This window comes from Hyperolius riggenbachi, chromosome 12, assembly GCF_040937935.1.
Source record: "Hyperolius riggenbachi isolate aHypRig1 chromosome 12, aHypRig1.pri, whole genome shotgun sequence".
NCBI classification, from domain to species: domain Eukaryota; kingdom Metazoa; phylum Chordata; class Amphibia; order Anura; family Hyperoliidae; genus Hyperolius; species Hyperolius riggenbachi.
The window spans coordinates 81,987,634-82,009,042 of NC_090657.1; the positions used below are offsets into that span (position 1 = coordinate 81,987,634).

Genomic DNA, 21,409 nt, shown 5'->3' on the forward strand with positions numbered 1-21,409 from the left:
CGCTTTGTTTACATTGTACGGCGCTGCTGCGCAGCAGCGCCGTAAGGCAGATCGGCGATCCCCGGCCAATCACCGGCCGGGGATCGCCGCCATGTGACAGGGGACAGCCTGTCACTGGCTGCACAGGACGGATAGCGTCCTGTGCAGCCCGGATCACCAGGGGGGGGCCAGGTAGGAGAGGGGGGGGGGGGGATTTCGCCGCATAGGGGGGCTTTGAGGTGCCCCCCCCCGCAACACCCGGCAGGCAGGAGCGATCAGACCCCCCAGCACATCATCCCCCTAGTGGGGAAAAAAGGGGGGGGCGATCTGGTCGCTCTGCCTGCACCCTGATCTGTGCTGGGGGCTGCAGAGCCCACCCAGCACAGATCAGCTAAAACAACGCTGGTCCTTAAGGGGGGGTAAAGGGTGGGTCCTCAAGTGGTTAAAGGTGAAATTATCAGTTTTTGCCATTAGGTACACTATGCCTGTAACATTTTGTCAAATAAAACATTTCCACAGGAAATAATCCAACTATCGTGTGCAGTTAGCACAGTGACAGCTGCCAATCAGTGGCCATTACTGCTGTTGGCATAGTGGTGGCTGCTAATCAGTGGCTGCTACTACTGCTGGCACAGTGGTGGCTGCTAATTAGTGGCGGTTACTGCTGGTGGCACAGTGGCAGCTGCTAAGGCCCGTTACACACTAAAAGCGTGCAGGAGAACGGCTCCTGCACGCGTTGCGGCGTGTCGTCGGGAAACTCTGGTGCGACGCTGAGTAGCGGCGGTGGTAGTTAATTACCCCGAAGGGGAAACGGCGACTCCCGACGATAAAATGCGCCGGGATGCGCGTTCCGCAACGTATCAAAACGCAGCGTCGGGTGTGAAAGGTAAAAGGAAAGTTTATGGACTTTCCTTTTACCTTGGTTAACGCAAAGTATAGACTTTGCGTTAAAAACGCCAGAAGTGGGCTCTGGTGTGAAAGAGCCCTAATCAATGGCTGTTACTGCTGCTGGCACAGTTGCAACTGCTAATCAATGGCTGTAACTGCTGCTGGCATAATGACAGCTGCTAATCAGTAACCGTTACTGCTGCTGGCTCCTGCATGTGACACCACAGCTAAAGCCTGCTGGCCACATAGAATTAACAACCGTACAGATGTAACACCTCTGAAATGCTTTAACTGTAAAGAAATCCTCCAGACACCAATCAAATTCTTTTTACTAAAAACTTGTATTAAATCATATAGATAAAAAAATTCAGTGACAAAACACATTCATAAACTTCTTCTTAGCAGATGAGTATAGGTAGGCCTCTGTATACATCCACCTGCTAGGGTCAGGGCTAGTTCAGGAATCATATATGTGATACAGTTTATTTGCATTAACTTGCCAGAATTTTCCTCACACAGCGCTCCGCTATCTGACACTTCTTCACCGCTGTCTTTTTAAAGTGGACCTGAATTCTTGCACAGGACAGAAGGAAACGTAGAGAAATGTCTGGCGGTTACCTAGCAACATCCAGGATGGGGCAGAACATGTGAAATTGAAGATAGTGAATAATCACTTAACATTTAAGAAGCACTGCTGTCTCCACTGTATTTTGTCTGCCAGCTGTTATCACACAATCTCTTCAGGCACTGCACTGCAATATTCACTGCTTTTCTTTAATCCTGTCACTTGTTTCTCTGTCTCACTCTTGTGTGCTTTGCTGTCCTGACTCCTATTATCTCTGTGTCACTGTAATGTCTCTGCTGGTTTCTGTTATCTCTTTCTGTTACAGGTACATTTTAATATCTTTGTCTTTCTTTCTTATTGCTTACTGTTTCTCTTCTGGCTTATCTCTCCAGTATCGCTGCTCTGTATTGGCCTGTAGCTGTGAGTGATCTCTCTCCTCTACTGTAATGTCTGCAGCTCTCTTTCTCTTCCTTAGTTTAGTTTTCAGTAAGTGCTCCCTTGTCTGTGGCTCTGCCTTGCTCAGACTGTCTCACCAATGGCTGGTCTCTTCTTGTGTCTCTCCTCTATTTTCTCACAAATCAAGTGTATTTCTTGCTGCAGTACAGTATAGTATCGTGACACAAAAAAACTATTGCTGCCTCATCAGCTCAGTCTCCACGGCTACTTGGCTCCTCCCCCTCACTAGCCTTCAACTGTAAAAACTCAACTCTTACTTCCTCCCTGCACATGCCCAGCTTCACTCTCCTCGTTCCTGCTCATGGGCTCCCTCTGCGGCACCTGCAGGCTCCCTTTACAGCAGCACTTTCCACAAAAAGTCAATGCATCTGTAACCCTTGGTGTGTGTGTCTGTTGCAATAACACACACACAGGGTTACACAGATCTTTTGGGGCCACCAAAAATGGCTCAGCGGGCTGCATTTGGCCCCCGGGCTGGACTATGGATATGCCTGCACTGGAGAGAATGGCAGGATAAGCTTTCTATGAAAAAGCCCATGTCATAGTAGTTTTCTGATAAAGCATGTGATCAAAAAAAAAGGAGATCAGATTGTGTGCAGTGGAGACAAGCCGTAGAGATGAGCTAAATTTGGCCCAAGTGCAAAATGCAATTCAATGTGAAACAGTGGTGCTCTACATTTAAAAAACAAACAGTGCTAAAAATAACAGCCAAATTCCCGATTACTGTCTTATGACAACACAGTGACATTAGAGATTGAATATGTTATTGAGGGATGTTAAAGAGGCACTACAGTGAAAACAATGAAAAAAGTTGCTTACATTTTCACAATATTCATGTATAGATTATTTAGTCAGTGTTCGCCCATTGTAAAATCTTTCCTCTCCCCGATTTACATTGTGAAATGTATCACATGGCGACATCTTTACTGCTGGCAAGTGATGTCTGTAGAAGGAGATGCTTCTTTTTTTTTGGCAGTTGAAAACAGCTGTTATTCCCCACAATACAACAAAACAGTGTGATGTCAGTACCTGTGTGCTGACATCACACTGTGGGAGAGGTTTCACCACAATATCAGCCATACAGAGCCCCCTGATGATCTATTTGAGAAAAGGTAAAGACTTCTCGTGGAAAAGGAGAACATCAGCTACTGATTGGGAGGAAGTTCAATTCTTGGTTAAAGTTCCTCTTTAATTGGTGTACACGCTCACAGTCTCTTGTGAATCATAATAAATGCCTGACACGTTTCGCAGCTAAAGCACAGTTTGCTCAGAGACCCAGCAAGAAACTCACAGGGTCACACGTTTATGAGGTCATTAAAATAGCAAAACGGAAAAATAATTAGTCTGTATGTTTAAAAATATAAACACACCTGGACCATTTTCCTAATCATTTCCATGGAGCTGGGCAGGGCTTTAGATGGTCAGGAGTTAATGTAACTTGTATATAGCAATTGCTAGTCTGGTGGCCAGGATACACTGTGAAAGTATCCACTGCACAAAGCTGAAGGTTCGTAAATTGCATTTGCTGTATCAGCCTCTGTGGCCTCTATGACATTACAAATGTATTCTGAGATGACTGTCTTGGTATTAAGAGATGTTCGCAGTGCAAATCACAAGCTTCCACACAAATGTTATCTGGTCTGTTGTGGTCCCGCAGTCTGATGATTATAATGCCCTCTGGGGTGAAGTTGCTCGCGGATGTTACTCTATGGATGGATAATCACTGTGTCTATGGAAACAGGTTTTCAAACTTTGTGGACAATCCATAGCAACAATTAATTCCACTGTCCCTCAGAGGAGCTCACAGTCTAATGTCTGTACTGTGAGTCTGGGAATCGTTTTTAGTGATAGCCAAATTACAGTATGATTTTTGGATTTGGAGAAAACTGCAGTACCTGGAAAAAAACCTATGCAAGCACAGGGACAACATACAGATAGTGTCCTAGCTGGGAGTTAAACCTGTGGACTTTAGTGCTGGAAGTCAGTAATCAACCATGATGCTGCCCTGTTAAGGGAAGTACAAGCGTTAAAGAGGCACTGAAGCGAAAAAAAAATATATGATATAGTGAATTGGTTGTGTACTATGAATAATTACTAGAAGATTAGCAGCAAAGAAAATATTCTCATACTTTTATTTTCAGGTATATAGGGTTTTTTCTAACATTGCATCATTCTATAATATGTGCAGATTACACAACACTCAGCATTCAAAATGAGTCTTTCAGAGCAGTCTGTGAAGTAATGACCTCTCCTCTAGCAGAGGAAAAGTAAATAGTCCAGGAACAGTTAAGATAATAAAAGTCAGATACCAGCCCTCTCCACGACTAACTTAGTCGGAGAGCTTAATGGCTTGTTTGCATAGAGATAACAACTGGAGTTTCTCAACTCTTCCTGTACTGGAAACAATTACACTGATGTATCTGATCTTAATGTTTTATTTCTTAGCTGTGCTACACATACAAATCATAATATCATAATTTTTTTTCGCTTCAGTGTCTCTTTAAAGAGAACCTGAACTGAAAATAAAAAAGTCAAAATAACCATACACGGGTCATACTTACCTCCTGTGTAGTCTACTACTCAATCTCTTTCTCCTCTCCTACATCCCATTTGCCCACTGTGATCAATGGATTTCTCTGTCCTCCAGTTTAAAAATGACCATTACCCCCTAACAGCTTGCTGGTCAACACACTGTTAAACTGTAATATCCCCACTTGAGCCATAGGGAAACATGGACATTACCTTGCACATTCAGTTGTAACTGACAGCTGCTGATATATAACTAACAGCAACTGGTATATTTCAGTTCTGACAAAATATTGTCAGAACTTGAAGGGATCACTGTAAGAAGAAAATGGTGAGCTTCTGAGAGGAACTGACAGTGAGGTTAGTATGTAATATTCATTTGCAGCTACGTCATGTGTTTATTTTAAATATTTTTTACTCACTTCAGGTTCCCTTTAAGGTGGGTCAGCGGCTATCCTGAGCCACTACAGACTTCCATCTCTGCTTTTCGCCTTCTGTCCTATCTTGGCATTGCTCTCAGTTAAAAATAACACTTTCAGAATTAAGTGTTCTCCCCAAGCCCTATTAACCAGGTGCTCCGCCTGGCTAATTCTAGTAAGTGTCGGGCTATCATGGCTCCCTTATCAGGGCAGCACATACAGAGGAGGTGGGGCAAGCCGGCAAAGCATTCAATAATAATTAAGGGGTGGGATAACCCATTCAGCTCTCTGGATCTGCAAGTCGGTAGCAGATCAGGAGGGAGTGGGAGAGAGTGAGTGTGAGAAACCTCTCCAGTATCAGTGTACAGCACTGCTGCCCCCTAGAGTTAGCTGCCTGAATTACATTCCTGCCAAAATAATTCAGGCAGCAAACTCTAGGGAGTTTTAGAAGTAAAGATAAAATAATTAAAAGGAGGAGGTTAGAGATTAGGGATTTAGGGTAGAGACGTTTGTTTTATTTGCATAAAAATCAACTATGAAAAATCGGGAATTTCAAGTACCTCACGCTCTTTAAGAATTGAGCTCAATACATGTTAAATACACAGACAAATTCATTGTAAAGTCTCACCTGAGGAAGACCAGTCAGTAAAGCGCCTCTGCTAGGTGAGCAGCTGCTTACGGAGGTGAATGCATTCTTGAAGATGAGACTCCTCTTGGCCAGCTCCCTGATGTGTGGAGTATGAATGGCTGTGTTGTTATAGACATCGCTCTCAAAGCCAGCATCATCACCTAGAGACAGGATAACAGATTACATTTGAGTTCCATGAACATAAAATTGTTTAGCTCTAACCCTAAAGGGAAACCGGAGAGGAGAAGCATCTCAGGTTCTTTACTCGCTTGTCCCTCGCCATCTCCCCAGGTGACTCCCGTCACCCGCAATTCAACCCGAAAGCCTGGCTGAGTCGCACTTAATCGCGTGGCTGAGCCAGGCGCAATCCCGTCCCTGGGAGCATTCTGCACCTGCTCAGTAGTACTGCGCAAGCACAGAATGCTCCCAGCCGCTGGGAGCACGAGGTGGCAACACGTCTGGCCAGGTTCACGCATGCATGACCAAGCATGACTTGGCCAGGCTTTTGGGCTGAATTGCGGGTGTAAGGAGTCACCCAGGGAGACGGAGAGAGAGGGACAAGCAGCCTAAAGGGGGCTCAAGGAAGCTCCAGGTAAGTATGGTACCCGAGACTCTTCTCGTCTCCGGTACTTTAATGGTAGCCATACTTCTCGCGAGGATGGGTAGATTCAACCAAGAGAAAAATCTCTCATTAATCGAATACTAAAGTCTGTGGTCAGAATTCAGAAGTTTTCAGCTGCATAAATAATAAAGAGGATAACTTTCACTGAGTAAGGAACAACAGTAACCGTAGCTTTAGCAAAAACTTCTCTTTTAGTGAATTTATACAATGGAACCCACTATAAGGACCCTTTAACCAGATCGCTACAGTCTCAGTACCGGAGCATTTTTTTTTTTGCCTTTGGGAGTATTACATTTCCAGAGCGTATAATTCATCTGTACTTTGTCCGATATAGACACACACACTAATATTTTGAAAAAAAAAAAAAAAAAAATTAAAAAGGGGAGTCAACATATATTGTATTTGTCAATGTCTCTTGAATGTAGACACCAAATTTGTGTATTTATTTCCAATTTGGTATTATTGGATGTCACAGGAAAAATTCTATGTATTTGGAATTCTCAAGGACTAAAAAAAATTCAAAGCAAGTTTTTTTTTGCACGATACTTTATTTATAGCAGGGCAAAAAGGTAGAAGACCATTGCAAATCCACACAAATGACCATCTAGAAAACAAGACCCCCAAATATTTTTAACAAGAGGTATAATTAGGGATTTGGCTCCCTGGTCTTTTTTTTTCATTTGGATAATAAGAATGGGGTAAAATAAAATTAAATAAGATAAATTAACATGCTAGGTTGAAAGCACATAATGCACCCATATGCTCTTTGCAGGCCACAAAATACATCCGACAACATATTCATCAATTTCTCCCGTGCATGGGGGTATCAAATACTAATGCATCGGTCATACTGTTAGAGAACTGGGAGGGGGGGGGGGACAGAATTAACAGAGTAGGGCTGCTCAAATGCAGAGACGGGAGACACCCGGATAGTTGCTATCCGGATATCTCCCAGTAAACCAGGGCGGGGTGGGCGGGGGTCAAGCTTACCTGTCTGACGTCTTCTTCGTCTGTCCCTGGCGCCTCCCACGATGCGTTCCATGCGGCGGTCACGTGACTACAAACACTTCCTCCTTCCGGGTTGAAGGAGGAAGAGTTTGTAGTCACGTGATGCGCGTGGACCGCATCGTGGGAGGCGCCAGGAACGGACGAAGAAGACGTCAGACAGCTAAGCTTGACACCCCGCCCACGTTTACTGGGAGATATCCGGATAGCAACTACCTGGGTGTCTTCCAGATTTGAGCAGCCCTATAACAGAGTGCATTTTTATGGACTGAAAATCCAAACTGCATTTTTTTGCACTATACCTCATTCATAGCAGAGTAAGGGCTCGTTCACACCTAGGGCATTTTGCGTTTTTTTGAGCGTCTGAGATTTAAAAAAAAAAAAAAAAAAACAACGCCCTAAAATCGCTTGTGCAATAAATCCTTATGGGATAGTTTATATCAGTGCGTTTCATCTACTTTCAGCTCAGCAAAGCGCTGCCTGTACCATTTTTGGGGCAATTTTGCTACAATGGAAGGTATAGGAAAAATGCAAAACGCTCACAAAAGTCGCTTTGTGTGGCGACTGCGTTCACGCTTTCAAGAATTAATACATTCTATTTATTCTTTTCTGGGTGAAAGTTTACTTTGTGACTTGAGTCAGGAAGTAAAAAAAAAAATAAAAAATATAGAATTGCTCTGCAAAAGCGCTGTACACAAAATCGTAGCGCGCAGGTAAGTGCCGGGAGGGGGAAATCACTCATAAAATCGCAAAATGCGGCAGTCTGCAATTTTGTATGTGAACAAAGCCTAAAAAGGTTCAAGACCACAGAATATCCCCACAAATTACCTCATCTAGAGAGAACTAGAACCCCAAATGTATCTGAGAAGGGGTATAATTAGGGATTTGGCCATCTGGTCTTTTTTCCATTTTGATTGGAAGAATGCAATAAAATGTAAAAAAAAAAAAATCTGCAAACATGCTACCTTGAAAGCACAGAATACCCACATGCAGTTTTCAGGGCACAAAATACATCCGAACACATATTTATCAACTTCTCCTGTGCATGGGGATACCAAACACTAATGCCACAGCCGCACTGTTCGAGGACTGGGGAAGGCCCAGAATAAGGCCCGGTTCACATTAGCGGTGGCTATCCGGAATAGCCGTGCCGGAGCCGCACCGCATGCTGGCCGGACGAAACGGACGCACGGCATAGCAATGTAGTCTATGCCAGGGTTCACATGTGTCCGTTTCGTCCGGACCGGAGCCGGACCGGATCCGGACTCCGGTGTCCGTTCCAACATGCGCTATTTTTTGGTCCGGCTCCTCCGGCAGCCGTATCCGGGGCGGAGCCGGACTGCACCATCCGGCCAATGGAAACCAATGAGAACCGGAGAGCGCACAACACACTGGCAAAAAATCCGGATGTTCTACCCCACTTCCTATGAGGATTGTTGCGGCGATATTGTATCGGGGACACATGGGCAACCATTTTGGAGTGGAGCAGCACGAGCTGGAGATGTTGGCAGCATGTTGGAGGTGGAGGTGAGTGCTAAACAGCGGAGGGCCTGATTCCACAGGTCCCCCTTCTGCTGACCTCCCAGACCCCAACATTTTTTTTTGTTTTTATACAGGTTGTTATCTCTTTTAGAATCCGGATCCGGACCGCAACCGTGTTCATACCGCACGGAAACCGTATGCAACCGGACCGGATCCGGACAGGAACCGTACGGTTCAGGTCCGATCCGGCTCCGGTGCGGTCCGGACATCCGGTGCGGTTTTTGCAAAACCGCAAGTGTGAACCGGGCCTTAGAGTGCATTTTGCATTTCTATGAACTGAAAATCCAAAGCAGAATGTTTTGCACCATACTTCACTTATAACAGTGCAGAAGGATCAAGACATTTGAATATTCCCCAAAATGACCCCATCTAGAAAACTAGACCCCCCCCCCAATATATTCAACAATGGGTATAATTAGGGGTTTGACCCTCTAATCTTTTCTCAATTTTGATTGGAAGAATGGGGTCAAATTTAAAAATTCATTTCTACAAGCATGATAAATTGAAAGCACACAATGGTCACATCTTTTGCGGGTAACAAAATACATCCCAAAACATATTTACCAACTTCTCCCGTGCATAGAGATACCAAATACTAATGCCTCAGTCACACTGTCAGGCCCTGTTCACATTATAAAATCGCCAGCGCTTTTTCAACTCGCCTTGCCCTATGCTTTATAAGCGCTTTTCTAAGCACTTTTGCAGAGAGGTTTGTCTTTTCACTTCCTGACGTCAGTCAGGAAGTGAGCTCTTTCACCTGGAAATGAATAAATACAAATGTATTTATTCATAATAGCGCTGGGGAAATCGATATACAGAGCACTTTTTCAAGCGCTTTGCAATTTCCCTATACCTTCCAATAAGCCAAAACGCTCAGAAAATGGTACAGGCCGCAATCAAACCGCTCATATGAGAACACTCTCATAGGGAATCATTGCACAAGCGCTTTTAGGGAGATTTTCAAAATCGCCGGCGCTAAAAAAAAAAAAAAAAAACAAACAAACAAAAAAAACGCTCTAGGTATGAACGAGCCTGTAGAGCTTTTCCAAAATGGTCAATGAATAGGTAAGCTCCACACCTAACGTACAACCTCTAATGTGAAGACCCACTGGACTGCTGAGTATGCATAGCTGACCAGGACCAGAGCTTATGTGAAAAGACAAAAACGACTGGGTCTTGACCTGGATTTATGCAATAACAGCTTGATTTATTAGTAGCCCAGCCACTAGATAGCATGACGTTTCGGCACGCAGGCCTTTATTAATTGCATTTGAAGGCGCTTCTTCTTGTTATTAGAAGTATTGTCATGAAAGGAGGGCAGGTAAATTTCCTCTGTCCTCTGAAGATTGGAAACCACTTTAGCAAGGAAAAGTAACATCCAAACATAATGTAATTTTATCCTACATCCTGCAATATGGCTCTAATCGAAAGGGCCTGTAGTTCACCTACTCTTCTCACTGAAGTGATGGCTGGAAGAAAGGCTGTTTTCAAAAGATAAGAATGTATCCAAAATCTGTTCCAAAAATCCAACCGTAGGATCACACATGGCTTGTAGCAATGCGTTTAAGTCCCAGTAAGAAACTTTAGACCTCACTACTGTTCGCCATCTTTTCAATGCTTGGGGGGTGGGGGTGGGGGGGGGGGGGAAGTACCAACTTATTCCTCCTGGGCCAATTGCCTTTCGAGAAAAACATTTAAAACAGATGTTTGAACCTTCAATCTGCTTATACGAAGACCCTTCTAAAACCCACTCTGAAGAAATTCTAGGACAGAAACAGATGAATGAGTATTCAAGGATGAGAAACTCTCCAAGTTTTATGACCATGAATGAAGCAGCCTCCCCTACTCTGCGGGACTCTACACAAACCATCTGGCAAGCCAACAGTGGAGTTCCTGCAATCGCTGCCCCGTTGTCTGACATCGATAGCATATAGAGAATCTCCTGAAGCATGCTGTCCAGGACAGGAAAAGCAACTGAGGTACGGCTGTGGTTGTTGTCTACTTATACTGGCTGCCGGCTTGTTGTGCAAATGTGTATCTCTTTTAGCTTCCTGTCCGTAGTGGGAGGGGAGACAAGTTTCAAGGAGGAGTGCTGTCCCGATACACGTCCTGGGAAATACTGTATATTCATATGACCCTGCGGCAGAGTGTTCTGACAGGGTCATATGCATAGCGCTGCCCCTCGCCCAGTGATGTACTCCCTGTGGAACGTCTCTGGGATCCCAGCATCCTTGTCATATTTGCATTGTTCTGCACATGCGCACCGCCAACGTATTTAAATTTTTCTGCATTGCCCATTGACTTACATGCATTCAGTCACGGTGGCAGTCCGACGGCAATGCACTGCTGACTTTGTGGCGGGCCAACAGGGAATTTGGACACTTTCGGAGCAACACGATGCGGTTAGTATCCTAAGCCATGCGGGAATGCTGAAAGCAGATGACTTTACCGACAACTTAGCAAAATGTGTATTCATAAAGGCTTTTTCCGCATGAAAAGCCGACATTCGTGAGCAGAGCGAGAAATCACCGCCTTGTGCGGTGATTATGTTAATATAAGTATCAAAATGCCCATTCATAAAAATTAACGCAAGCGGGATGCGGCCGGGATTACCGCTACCTCGGGATGTAGCGATAACCATGCGGAACACGTGCAAGTGAATGGGACAGACCTCCCAAGCAGCAGCACTGAGAGGAGTGCACAGAGGGACTCCGGCAGCTTCCTACGTTTCCGCATGCCTTCCGCCAGCCTAGAGCGGGAGATCTCCGCTCTGTTATCGCAACTGACAACATTTTATGAAGGACCACCCAGAAGTGTGAAATAACGTGCACGGAGTTTTCCCGCACGGATTTCATTACCCGCACACACTTTCATGAATCAAGGCCAATGAGTAGTCTTTCAATCACCTCCTGACTCTACTCCGTAACATGACCTATTTTTGGTTAAGAAGACCCCTCTAACGTCCTTCTGCCTCTATTCTGAGGCCTGTATAATATTTAAACAGAATAATTCTGCCTCTAGACATGGGTACCTTTCTAGGAAGATCATTCCACGAGTCTGCAAGTGGTTTTGTTATTGATTTTCCACAAATTAACTAATGCATTGACTGGAAGCAAACTTTGAAACTCCTTCTGATCAGTTTGTGCTGGTTACAATAAAAATAGTTTTCATCACAACATGCCTTTGGCGAGTGATGGTCCATGCCAGCATCTTTTTATAGTACTTGGCTGTATTTGATTCCACTGTGTTTATGGTTCCTATGGGGACTCATGTTTTTGTTTTCACATGTTGTAGGTCACACATCGTCTTCGAACATAATCAAAACTTTGAAATGAGAAGTTCCTGACAAAAGGAGAAAAAAAAAAAAAACATGATTTCCTATTAAAAGTTTTTTTTACCATCCACCATGAGAGAAAATAACCTCTGCCCTTTGCTTTTATGAAAATAGTTCTTCTTGGTTGTGGCAAAACTTGCGAAATTTCAGTTTGCGTCATGGGTGATCCTAAAAGGTCAACTGATTCATATTTGCTTGTTTCATGAACCCCCCCCCCCCCCAATTAGCCTCGACTGTAAACATGTGAAGATAAGGCGTTGTAGCATGTTCTTATCTCCTGCACTAGTCCATGTTGGACAATGCAACCACAATACAGGGAGAGCACAATGAGAATTGATTTCAATGGTGTATATTTCATTCAGGCAATGCTAGAAGAAAAAAGTCTTGCTTGCTATATTTTTGTATCCTGCCAGACCGAAATGGCCTGCAATGCACTACATAACTATCTAGCTATGGTGAATTCTAGATCTGCATTTAAAAGATTCCTGACCTGACATTAGACATGTGGAGATAACCATTTGAACATAGTGCCATTCCTGCATAATTCCAGGCTGTGATACATTTGTATTTTTCCTCACTGTAACGGTTAAGAATTCAGGTACGCAAATGACCATTTCTCTCTAGTCAGGAGCTATAGCCTAACTCTCTCACAGATAACCATTTACAAGCCATAGAACTCTTGCTTAGCAGAAAGAAACTTTTGAGTGCAGGTATTAGATAAAAAAAATAAATAAAAATAAATAAATAAAAAAAAAGGGACAATAACAATAATATTTATATAGCGCTTTTCTCCCTGGGGACTCAAAGCGCTGTGACCCTGCATTATGCAGTCTCAAAGGCTAGGGAAAAGAGGTGAGTTTTTAGCCTTTTTTTAAAGCTGTCCAGAGAAGGAGCCTCTCGTACTGATTGTGGAAGTGAGTTCCATAAAGTAGGGGCTGCATAGGAAAAGGCCCGAGCACCAAATGTTAAGTGTATCCTGGGAATAACCAGCTTCATCTTGTTGGCAGAGCGGAGGGTGCATGGAGGGGCATAAAGTTCCAATAGATCCGCTATGTATTTGGGTCCCATGTGGTGTAGAGCCTTGAATGTCAGCAGGCAGATCTTAAAATTGATTCTCCATTTTACTGGCAACCAGTGAAGAGTTTGCAGTACTGGGGTGATGTGTGAGCTGCGGGGGGCATTGGCTAGGAGTCTGGCTGCAGCATTCTGTACTAGCTGTAAGGGGCGCAGAACCTTATCTGTAGATCCGATTAACAGGGCGTTGCAGTAGTCTAGGCGGGAGGATACAAATGCGTGAACCAGGGCAGGTAGGTCTTCAGCTGGGATAAGGTGTTTGATTTTCGCTATATTTCTTAGATGGAAGAAGGAAGACTTGACGACAGCTGATACCTGCTGTCTGAGTTTTAGATTTCCATCCAGGATCACCCCAAGGTTTCGCACAGAGTCTTTATACTGTACAGTAACTCCCCCAATTGCTAGTTTGAGGTGGTGAGCGTTTTGAACTTTATCCATCATGTGTGGACCACCTACCACCAACACCTCTGTTTTGTCAGAGTTCAGCCTCAGCCAGCTGGTGTTCATCCAATTTTGTAAATCAACTAGACACGCATTTATGGATGCTGATGGGTCTTGGGTTCCAGGCTTGAAGGACAGATACAGTTGTGTGTCATCTGCATAACAATGGTATCCTAAACCATAGTTCTGGATTATTTTGCCCAGTGGGAGCATGTAGACTGCAAAGAGTAATGGTGATAGTACAGAACCCTGTGGAACTCCATAGGCAAGTGGCACTGGATTAGAGTAGTGTGTGCCCAGACATACTTGCTGTGTCCTGCCAGATAGGAAGGTCTGAAACCAGCTAAGAACAGTACCCCTTAGGCCACAGTAATTCTTCAGTCGCTGGATTAGTATTTCATGATCCACAGTATCAAATGCTGCTGACAATAGTTCATAGTTTGTAAGTAATTGTGGCAGAGCGCAATATAGTTTCAAAGTCGACGTACCTGGTCTGTCTGTCAGCACTGCAGACTAACATCAAGTATGCAAGTAATGGCCGGCACCATCTGTATTTTATTTATTGTATTTATAAAGCGCCAACATATTACGCAGTGCTGGACATTAATTTAGGTTACAGACAATATTTAGGGATGACAAACAGCAATACAATACAGGAATACAAGAAAGACCAGATCATGCAGCACAGTATGAGTGCCAGGTAATGCTTAGTCACTGGATGGAGCATGGAGATTAGGCAAGTTAGGTTCACTCAAATGCATAGCATGGGTGCACAGTAATGGAGGTGCATGACCAGGTAGAACACAAAAGGAGGAGGACCCTGACCAAAGGCTTACAATCTAGAGGGAGAGGTAGGGACACAAAATGTAGGGGACCAGAGTTTAGCTGTGGGTTTAGAGAAATTGTGAGGGGTGGTAGGCCAGAGTGAAAAGGTGAGTTTTGAGGGCCTTCTTGAAGATGTTGAAGGAGGGGCCTGTAGTATTATTGCTCTTTTATTAAGAAGTCCTGTACAGCCAATATAGCGACGTTTGAGTTCCTGCTCCTTTCTCAAGCTAGGCACATACAGACTAAACATGTACATCATAATTTATCCATTTATACACCATCATGGTGGGCAATAAACCAGTCCTGATTGCTGAATCCGTTAGCCAATCAGCTGGCTCCATGTCATCAGCGGACCTGATGGGGAACTATCCTACTCTAAGCCCATTGGTCGCCACATACTATCTAACTCCCCTCCCACACACTGTGTATTGTGGGAAAAGGTATACTGTGCCGCTCTGCACAGTACCGACAATCTGTGCCACCCATCGCTGTCCTTAGACAGACCTGATGGGAAACCGCAGTGTGGGGACATAGGTGGGAGTGGCAAGCCTAGCCGTGCTCACACCCACTCTGCTGTGCGGCCAATAGGAGCACAACGGGAAACCCGCCCACCGCATCACGTATGATGCGAACGAATGCGGGCATTCCCCTTGCTCTCCCATGACTGATGTTTGCAGAGGGCAATGGCTTCTCACCCGCAATGTTACTAATACATTTTTATGCAATCAGATACATTCACATTATTAAGTTATTACATGGACAGTGGTTTTAAACTCAGGGACAGCTGCAGGGTAAGAAACAAATTATATAACATCGTCTCACAACAGAGATAAAAAAAAAACTCTGGGAGATGGTTATAAATACAAACAATACTTAAATAAATGGAATAAGATCCAATTCCCCGATTAAGTCCTTTCGGTTCCATGGTATCCAATATGCCTCCAGTAGCTTTTTCAAACAATCTCCTCCTCTTCTAGGGGGCATAACCTGCTCACTTATTTGATACCTAAGCTGGCTCACATTATGTCCTGCCTGAACAAAATGATACGGGACAGCTTGTTCGGTTAGCCGTCCTCTGATCGCATGTTTATGCGCAGAAAGGTACACTTTAACTTTCTGTGTGGTGTGGCTGACGTAGATCAAACCACAAGGGCACCTTAATGCATATACCACGTATGTGGAATCGCATGTATAACAACCATTTATTTTAAAGGTTGTGCCTCTGTAGGTATGCCTGATCTCCTCCCCTTTAAAGAAAACCTGTAACTAAAAAAAAAAGTTCCCCTGGGGGGGGGTTACTCACCTCAGGTGGGGGAAGCCTCCGGATCCTATTGAGGCTTTCCTCGTCCCCCTGTGTCCCACGGCAGTCTCACTGTGCCCCTCTGAACAGCGGGGATGTAAATATTTGCCTTCCCGGCTCCGGATCGACTCTTCGCTCGGAGATAGGCAGACATAGCCGCAAGTCTCCTGCGCCTGCATAGTAGAGTGGACCCCACAGAGAGCGTCTATTTCCGCCCATCTCCGTGCAGAGAGCCGCAACAGCGCCCCCGCTGGAGCCAGGGAAGTTAAATATATCAAGCCTTGTCAGGCTTGTTGAGCCAGGATTGTGGGATGCTTCGGGGGGAGCCAGCGCTGGATTGCCTGCTGCTACAGGGGAGGGGGAAGCCTCATTGGGACCCTGAGGCTTCCCCCTACCGAGGGGAGTAGCCCCAGGGGAACTTTTTTTGTTACAAAGTCTCTTTAATCGCAGAGCTGCAATGTGCGCATTGACCCTGCGGGTCAATCCACGTCGATCAGACCACCCAGTACCCACATCAGCATGCACCAGCTTATCTCTCAAAGTCGAGGCTTTCTTATATGAAAAGATGGGGATATTTTCAAATAGTTGTATCTCAGGGAAACTGTCTGCAAATAGATACCAATGTCTTAATATTTTTGGTGATATTATCGCTCTTAGTATTGTATCTAGTTACAAAAGGGATACACCCAGACATATTTCTGTGAAAGCTCCCATAATGCAACAGAGTTGACATCCGTCGGCTTGACATAAAGATCTGTAATCAATTTGTTATGTCTAATAACCATTGTATCTAAAAACGGTATTGTATCCACAGAGGTATGTATAGTAAGCCTGATAGCTTGTAGCTCTGAAACACTAAAGACAGTGTCATTCAGCTTACATAACACAAAACTACTTTTTTAGCTTTTAACACACAAAGGCTGGGCACACACTTGTCTGTGTGGAAAACCATGAGTTTTCTGCCATATGCATTTCTGCATTTTGCATTGTAAGTAGCTATCCACACTGCGAAATGTAAATTGTATAATTGTATTAGAAAAACAAAACAAAACAAAAAAAAAAAAAACTTTGCTTTCTTAAAACAGAAAGAATTTGTGATAATTCAGGTTGGAGTGAGCTTGAGATGTCTCCCAGTGCATCACTGCTGAATATATGCAAATTAACCATTGTACCCTTAGAAGCTAAACACACCTCCAGAACTGCTGGAATGCAATGATGTGTCAGCTTGGTAATTTGTACAGAGCCATAATAATCCACCATGCATACAGACTGTTTCGGATTGTGTGATCCTCATCAGTGCATGCCATGGATTAATTGTATTGTAATATGTTTTTATGTGCACCTATGTATGTTCTTTGTCCATGAAGGTATTGTCTTGTCAACAACATTTCCATGTACGATATCCTGTACTTGGCGAATATAATCTATTCTGATTTTTGTATACTTTTAGCACTTTTCATGCATTAGTGTGTTTTTTTTTAAGTTGCCTTTTCGACCAGTAAAAATATATAAATAAATAAATAATTTAAAAAAACAAAAAAAAACAAAAACAAACACCCCTACTGCAGAGTATCAAATTTTTTTTAATTTTTTTTACCAAAACCTACGAGAATTGCATGTGCTTTTGCGGCTGAATAAGAAAGTATATCGCATGCATTTCACATACAGTATGCGGGAAGGAGGAGCATGCAGTGTGACCTTAAAATGGTACATTGCAAATCACAGAGAGCTGCGGTGTGCATTGCAACTCAGGACAATCATTACAGGGAACTGGACAGGTTTAGAAAATCATGAAGGGCCTCATTTCCACTAGCAGGTGTATGCGATGATCGCATCAAATCCCGCCGCAGGCACTTCCCGTCTCAAATTTTACCTCAGCAGGATTTGATTGGTTAGTTTTCAAGTTGCATAAATTTACATCTACTTGACCATCACTACTTCCTGTACATTATGTAAAAATATGGAAGTGGAGTGTGCATGATCGGGATCTGATGACGGGAATTACTCCTACAGCTTATCCTTTGGGAAATTTACAGGTTTTTTTAGGTGATTTACAGACTAGATTCACCATTGATTAACATGATGAAACATATATTTTAAAAAAAAAATAGCAGTGTGCTGCTTTCTTCCAAGCACCATTCAAGTTTCCTGTTTAAATGACATTATTCTGCAGCCGTAGTGACGACAGGGAAGTGCCATCATGCTAATAATTAAGTGAGACCAGACCCATATAGCAACATGTCACATCTGCATCTTTCAGTGACCTCTGTCAGCAAAGAGTGGGAAGCTAAGCAACAGGAGCCAATCATGTGACCATGCTAGATTGTTTCCAGACAATGGAAACACTATCTGCTTGGCACTGTCTCTATTCTATGTGAAGACAGAGACACCAGCAGATACAGTGTTCTGTTAGGTATGGTTTACTCATAAAACTTTACATTTCCAGTCCAGTTCTGTCCTGTCAGAACAGGACTGGACCGGAAATGTACATAACAAGCCATAGAAAACTCATACAAAACTGACAGCACTGGCCTAGAAATGGACACCTTTTGTGTGAACAAAGCCATAGAAAACTCATACAAAACTGACGCAACCGTCAAAAACTTACAGGACTGGACACCTTTTACGCATGAATCCAGTCTGCTCTTGCACACTACATGCGATTCCGATTTTTAATTGATTTTCACATGCGATTCTGATTTTTAATCAGTACTGCATGCTGCGTTTTTCTTTTGATAGCATCCAGGAAAAAAAATCAGAATGGCATGGATTTGCAGTGTGCGGGGACCTAAGGCCTTGTTCACATTTAAAATCACAATCACTGGTGCCAGTGATTTGCAATTTTGTGCGCGATATTTTGATAAAAATCGCTTTTCTATGCGCTGAGCGGTTAATTTATTCTTAAAAGCGCTGGGGAAATCGCTATACAAGAATTCCCTATACCTTCCATTGAGCAAAAACGCTCAGAAAATGGTACAGGCAGTGCTTTGCTGAGCGGATCAGAAACAAACCGCTCAGATGTGAACACTCTCATAGGGAATCATTGCACAAGCTTTTTAGTGAGATTTTTCAAAATCGCCGGCACTTGGAAAAAAAGGGCAAAAACACTCTAGGTGTGAACGAGCCCTCATAGTGTACAACATGCATTGGCGCGTGCGATCCCCAGCAAAACACGCCCCCAGCAGTTCACACCAATGAACGTTGAGCGGTCCTCGGGCTGCCACCTTGTAACCGCCAATTGGAAGTTGCAAGGAGGCCGATGTGAACTGAGCAATAGGTAAACAGGGACATTACCTTGCACATCAGTAGTCCATTCAGTTACAGTGGATTGCAAAAGTATTCTTCCCCTTGAAGTTTTCCACATTTTGTCATATTACTGCCACAAACATGAATCAATTTTATTGTAATTCCACGTGAAAGACCAACACAAAGTGGTGTACACGTGAAAAGTGGAACGAAAATCATACAGGATTCAAAACATTAAAAATATATAAATAACTGCAAAGTGGGGTGTGCATAATTATTCAGCCCCCTGAGTCAATACTTTGTAGAACCACCTTTTGCTGCAATTACAGCTGCCAGTCCTTTAGGGTATGTCTCTACCAGCATTACACATCTAGAGACTGAAATCCTTGCCCATTCTTCTTTGCAAAACAGCTCCAGCTCAGTCAGATTAGATGGACAACGTTTATGAACAGCAGTTTTCAGACCTTGCCACAGATTCTCGATTCTGGATTTAGATCTGGACTTTGACTGGGCCATTCTAACACATGGATAGGTTTTGTTTTAAACCATTCCATTGTTGCCCTGGCTTTATGTTTTAGGGTCGTTGTCCTGCTGGATGGTGAACCTCCGCCCCAGTCTCAAGTCTTTTGCAGACTCTAAAGGCTAGTACACACTAGCAATTTTGATTGGCCAATGATCGGTCAATTTTACCACCTCCATGTAGTATGAGGGCCAAACAGATTTTCAATTCTATGCAGATTATACAGGTAAATGGTCATACTACACGGAGGTGGTAAAATTGACCAATGATTGGCCTATCAAAATTGCTAGTGTGTACTAGGCTTAAAGAGATTCTGTATTGTTAAAATCGCACAAAAGTAAACCTACCAGTGCGTTAGGGGACATCTCCTATTACCCTCTGTCACAATTTCGCCGCTCCCCGCCGCATTAAAAGTGGTTAAAAACAGTTTTAAAAAGTTTGTTTATAAACAAACAAAATGGCCACCAAAACAGGAAGTAGGTTGATGTACAGTATGTCCACACATAGAAAATACATCCATACACAAGCAGGCTGTATACACCCTTCCTTTTGAATCTCAAGAGATCATTTGTGTGTTTCTTTCCCCCTGCATCTCTCATGCACTGAAGTTTCAGGCTGCTCTTTTCTTCCTGCAAACAGCTTTGCCCATGTCTGTAATTCCTCACTATGTGAAAGCCCAGCCAGCTCAGAGGACGATTTATCCAACTTGTAAAAGATAAGAGAGAAGAGAGAAGCTGCTCTAATCTAAATAACACACAGGCAGTGTGCATAGAGGGGCCTGGAAGGCGGAGTTCATAGCAGAACCACAACACTGAAGAACTTGGCAGCCTTCCAGACACAGGCTGACAAGTCTGACAAGAGATAGATAAGTTGATTTATTACAGAGACTGTGATAGTACAAAGTGCTGCAGTAAGCCAGAACACATTAGAATAGCTTTTGGAACTTGTAGGATGATAAAAAACAGGATGCAATTTTTGTTACGGAGTCTCTTTAAGAGGTTTTCTTCCAAGATTGCCCTGTATTTGGCTCCATCCATCTTCCCATCAACTCTGACCACCTTCCCTGTCCCTGCTGAAGAGGAGCAACCCCAGAGCATGATGCTGCCACCACCATATTTGACAGTGGGGATGGTGTGTTCAGAGTGATGTGCAGTGTTAGTTTTCTGCCACACATAGCGTTTTGCACTTTGGCCAAAAAGTTCCATTTTGGTCTGATCTGACCAGAGCACCTTCTTCCACATGTTTGCTGTGTCCCCCACATTGCTTGTGGCAGCTTAGGTTATGGTAATGTCCATGTGCAATGTATGATGTCCCCATTAATGCATTGCAGTTCACTGCCGAATTGCAATGCATGGCAGTCAACAAAAATATGCCAAAGCGTTGCGATTTCCATTCATTGTAATGGAACATTAGGTTGGGGTGAATTTTCTGATACAAATAGCTTTAGCGGCCCATTCACACTAGGGTGATTAGCGGGCGATTCCCACTAATCATCGAAGCGCTAGCCACGACTGCCTCTAATCAAGGGCATTTCGCAATTAACGGTAATCGCAAAACATGTTACCTACACCATTTTCTCGCGATTCTTGAGTAATCACAATACAGTGCTCATAAAAGCACTGATCGCGATCGCTCTGAATCGCGAGAATGTACAGTGATTTTACACCACTAGTCTCGTGAAAATCACCTGCGCAAACAGTGAATGGCCCTTGGCCTGTTCAGACTATGCGCGTTCCTAGCCGTTTTCAGGGAATGCGTACGGGTACCAAAAACGCATAGAAACGGCTCCTAATGCTTTTGAATGGGCTAGTTCACATGTATGCGTATGAGACGCATACGTTTCTCATCCGCATTGCTGCACGCAGTCCTGTGCGTCACGAATAGAAACGGACGCAATGAAAGTCTATGGACGCGTATCAAAAACGCGTACTATTGCGTTTTTAGCGTCCGTCTTCCCCTGCGGTTCCCATAATTCTTTTTTTCCCCTGGGTCACGTGTGTGTGCAAAACGCAATAGAATACGCATTAGAACGCAAGAAA

At 43.7% G+C, this 21,409-nt stretch overlaps 1 protein-coding gene across 1 annotated transcript in view; it reads right to left on the reverse strand.

Moving 5' to 3' along the window:
- SGSH (N-sulfoglucosamine sulfohydrolase) overlaps positions 1-21,409 on the reverse strand; it is a 69,416-nt gene that overhangs the window by 47,454 nt on the left and 553 nt on the right. Inside the window, exon 2 of the mRNA XM_068263528.1 lies at positions 5,462-5,622. Coding sequence (XP_068119629.1) covers positions 5,462-5,622 — 161 coding nt within the window. The remainder of the gene's footprint in view (positions 1-5,461; positions 5,623-21,409) is intronic.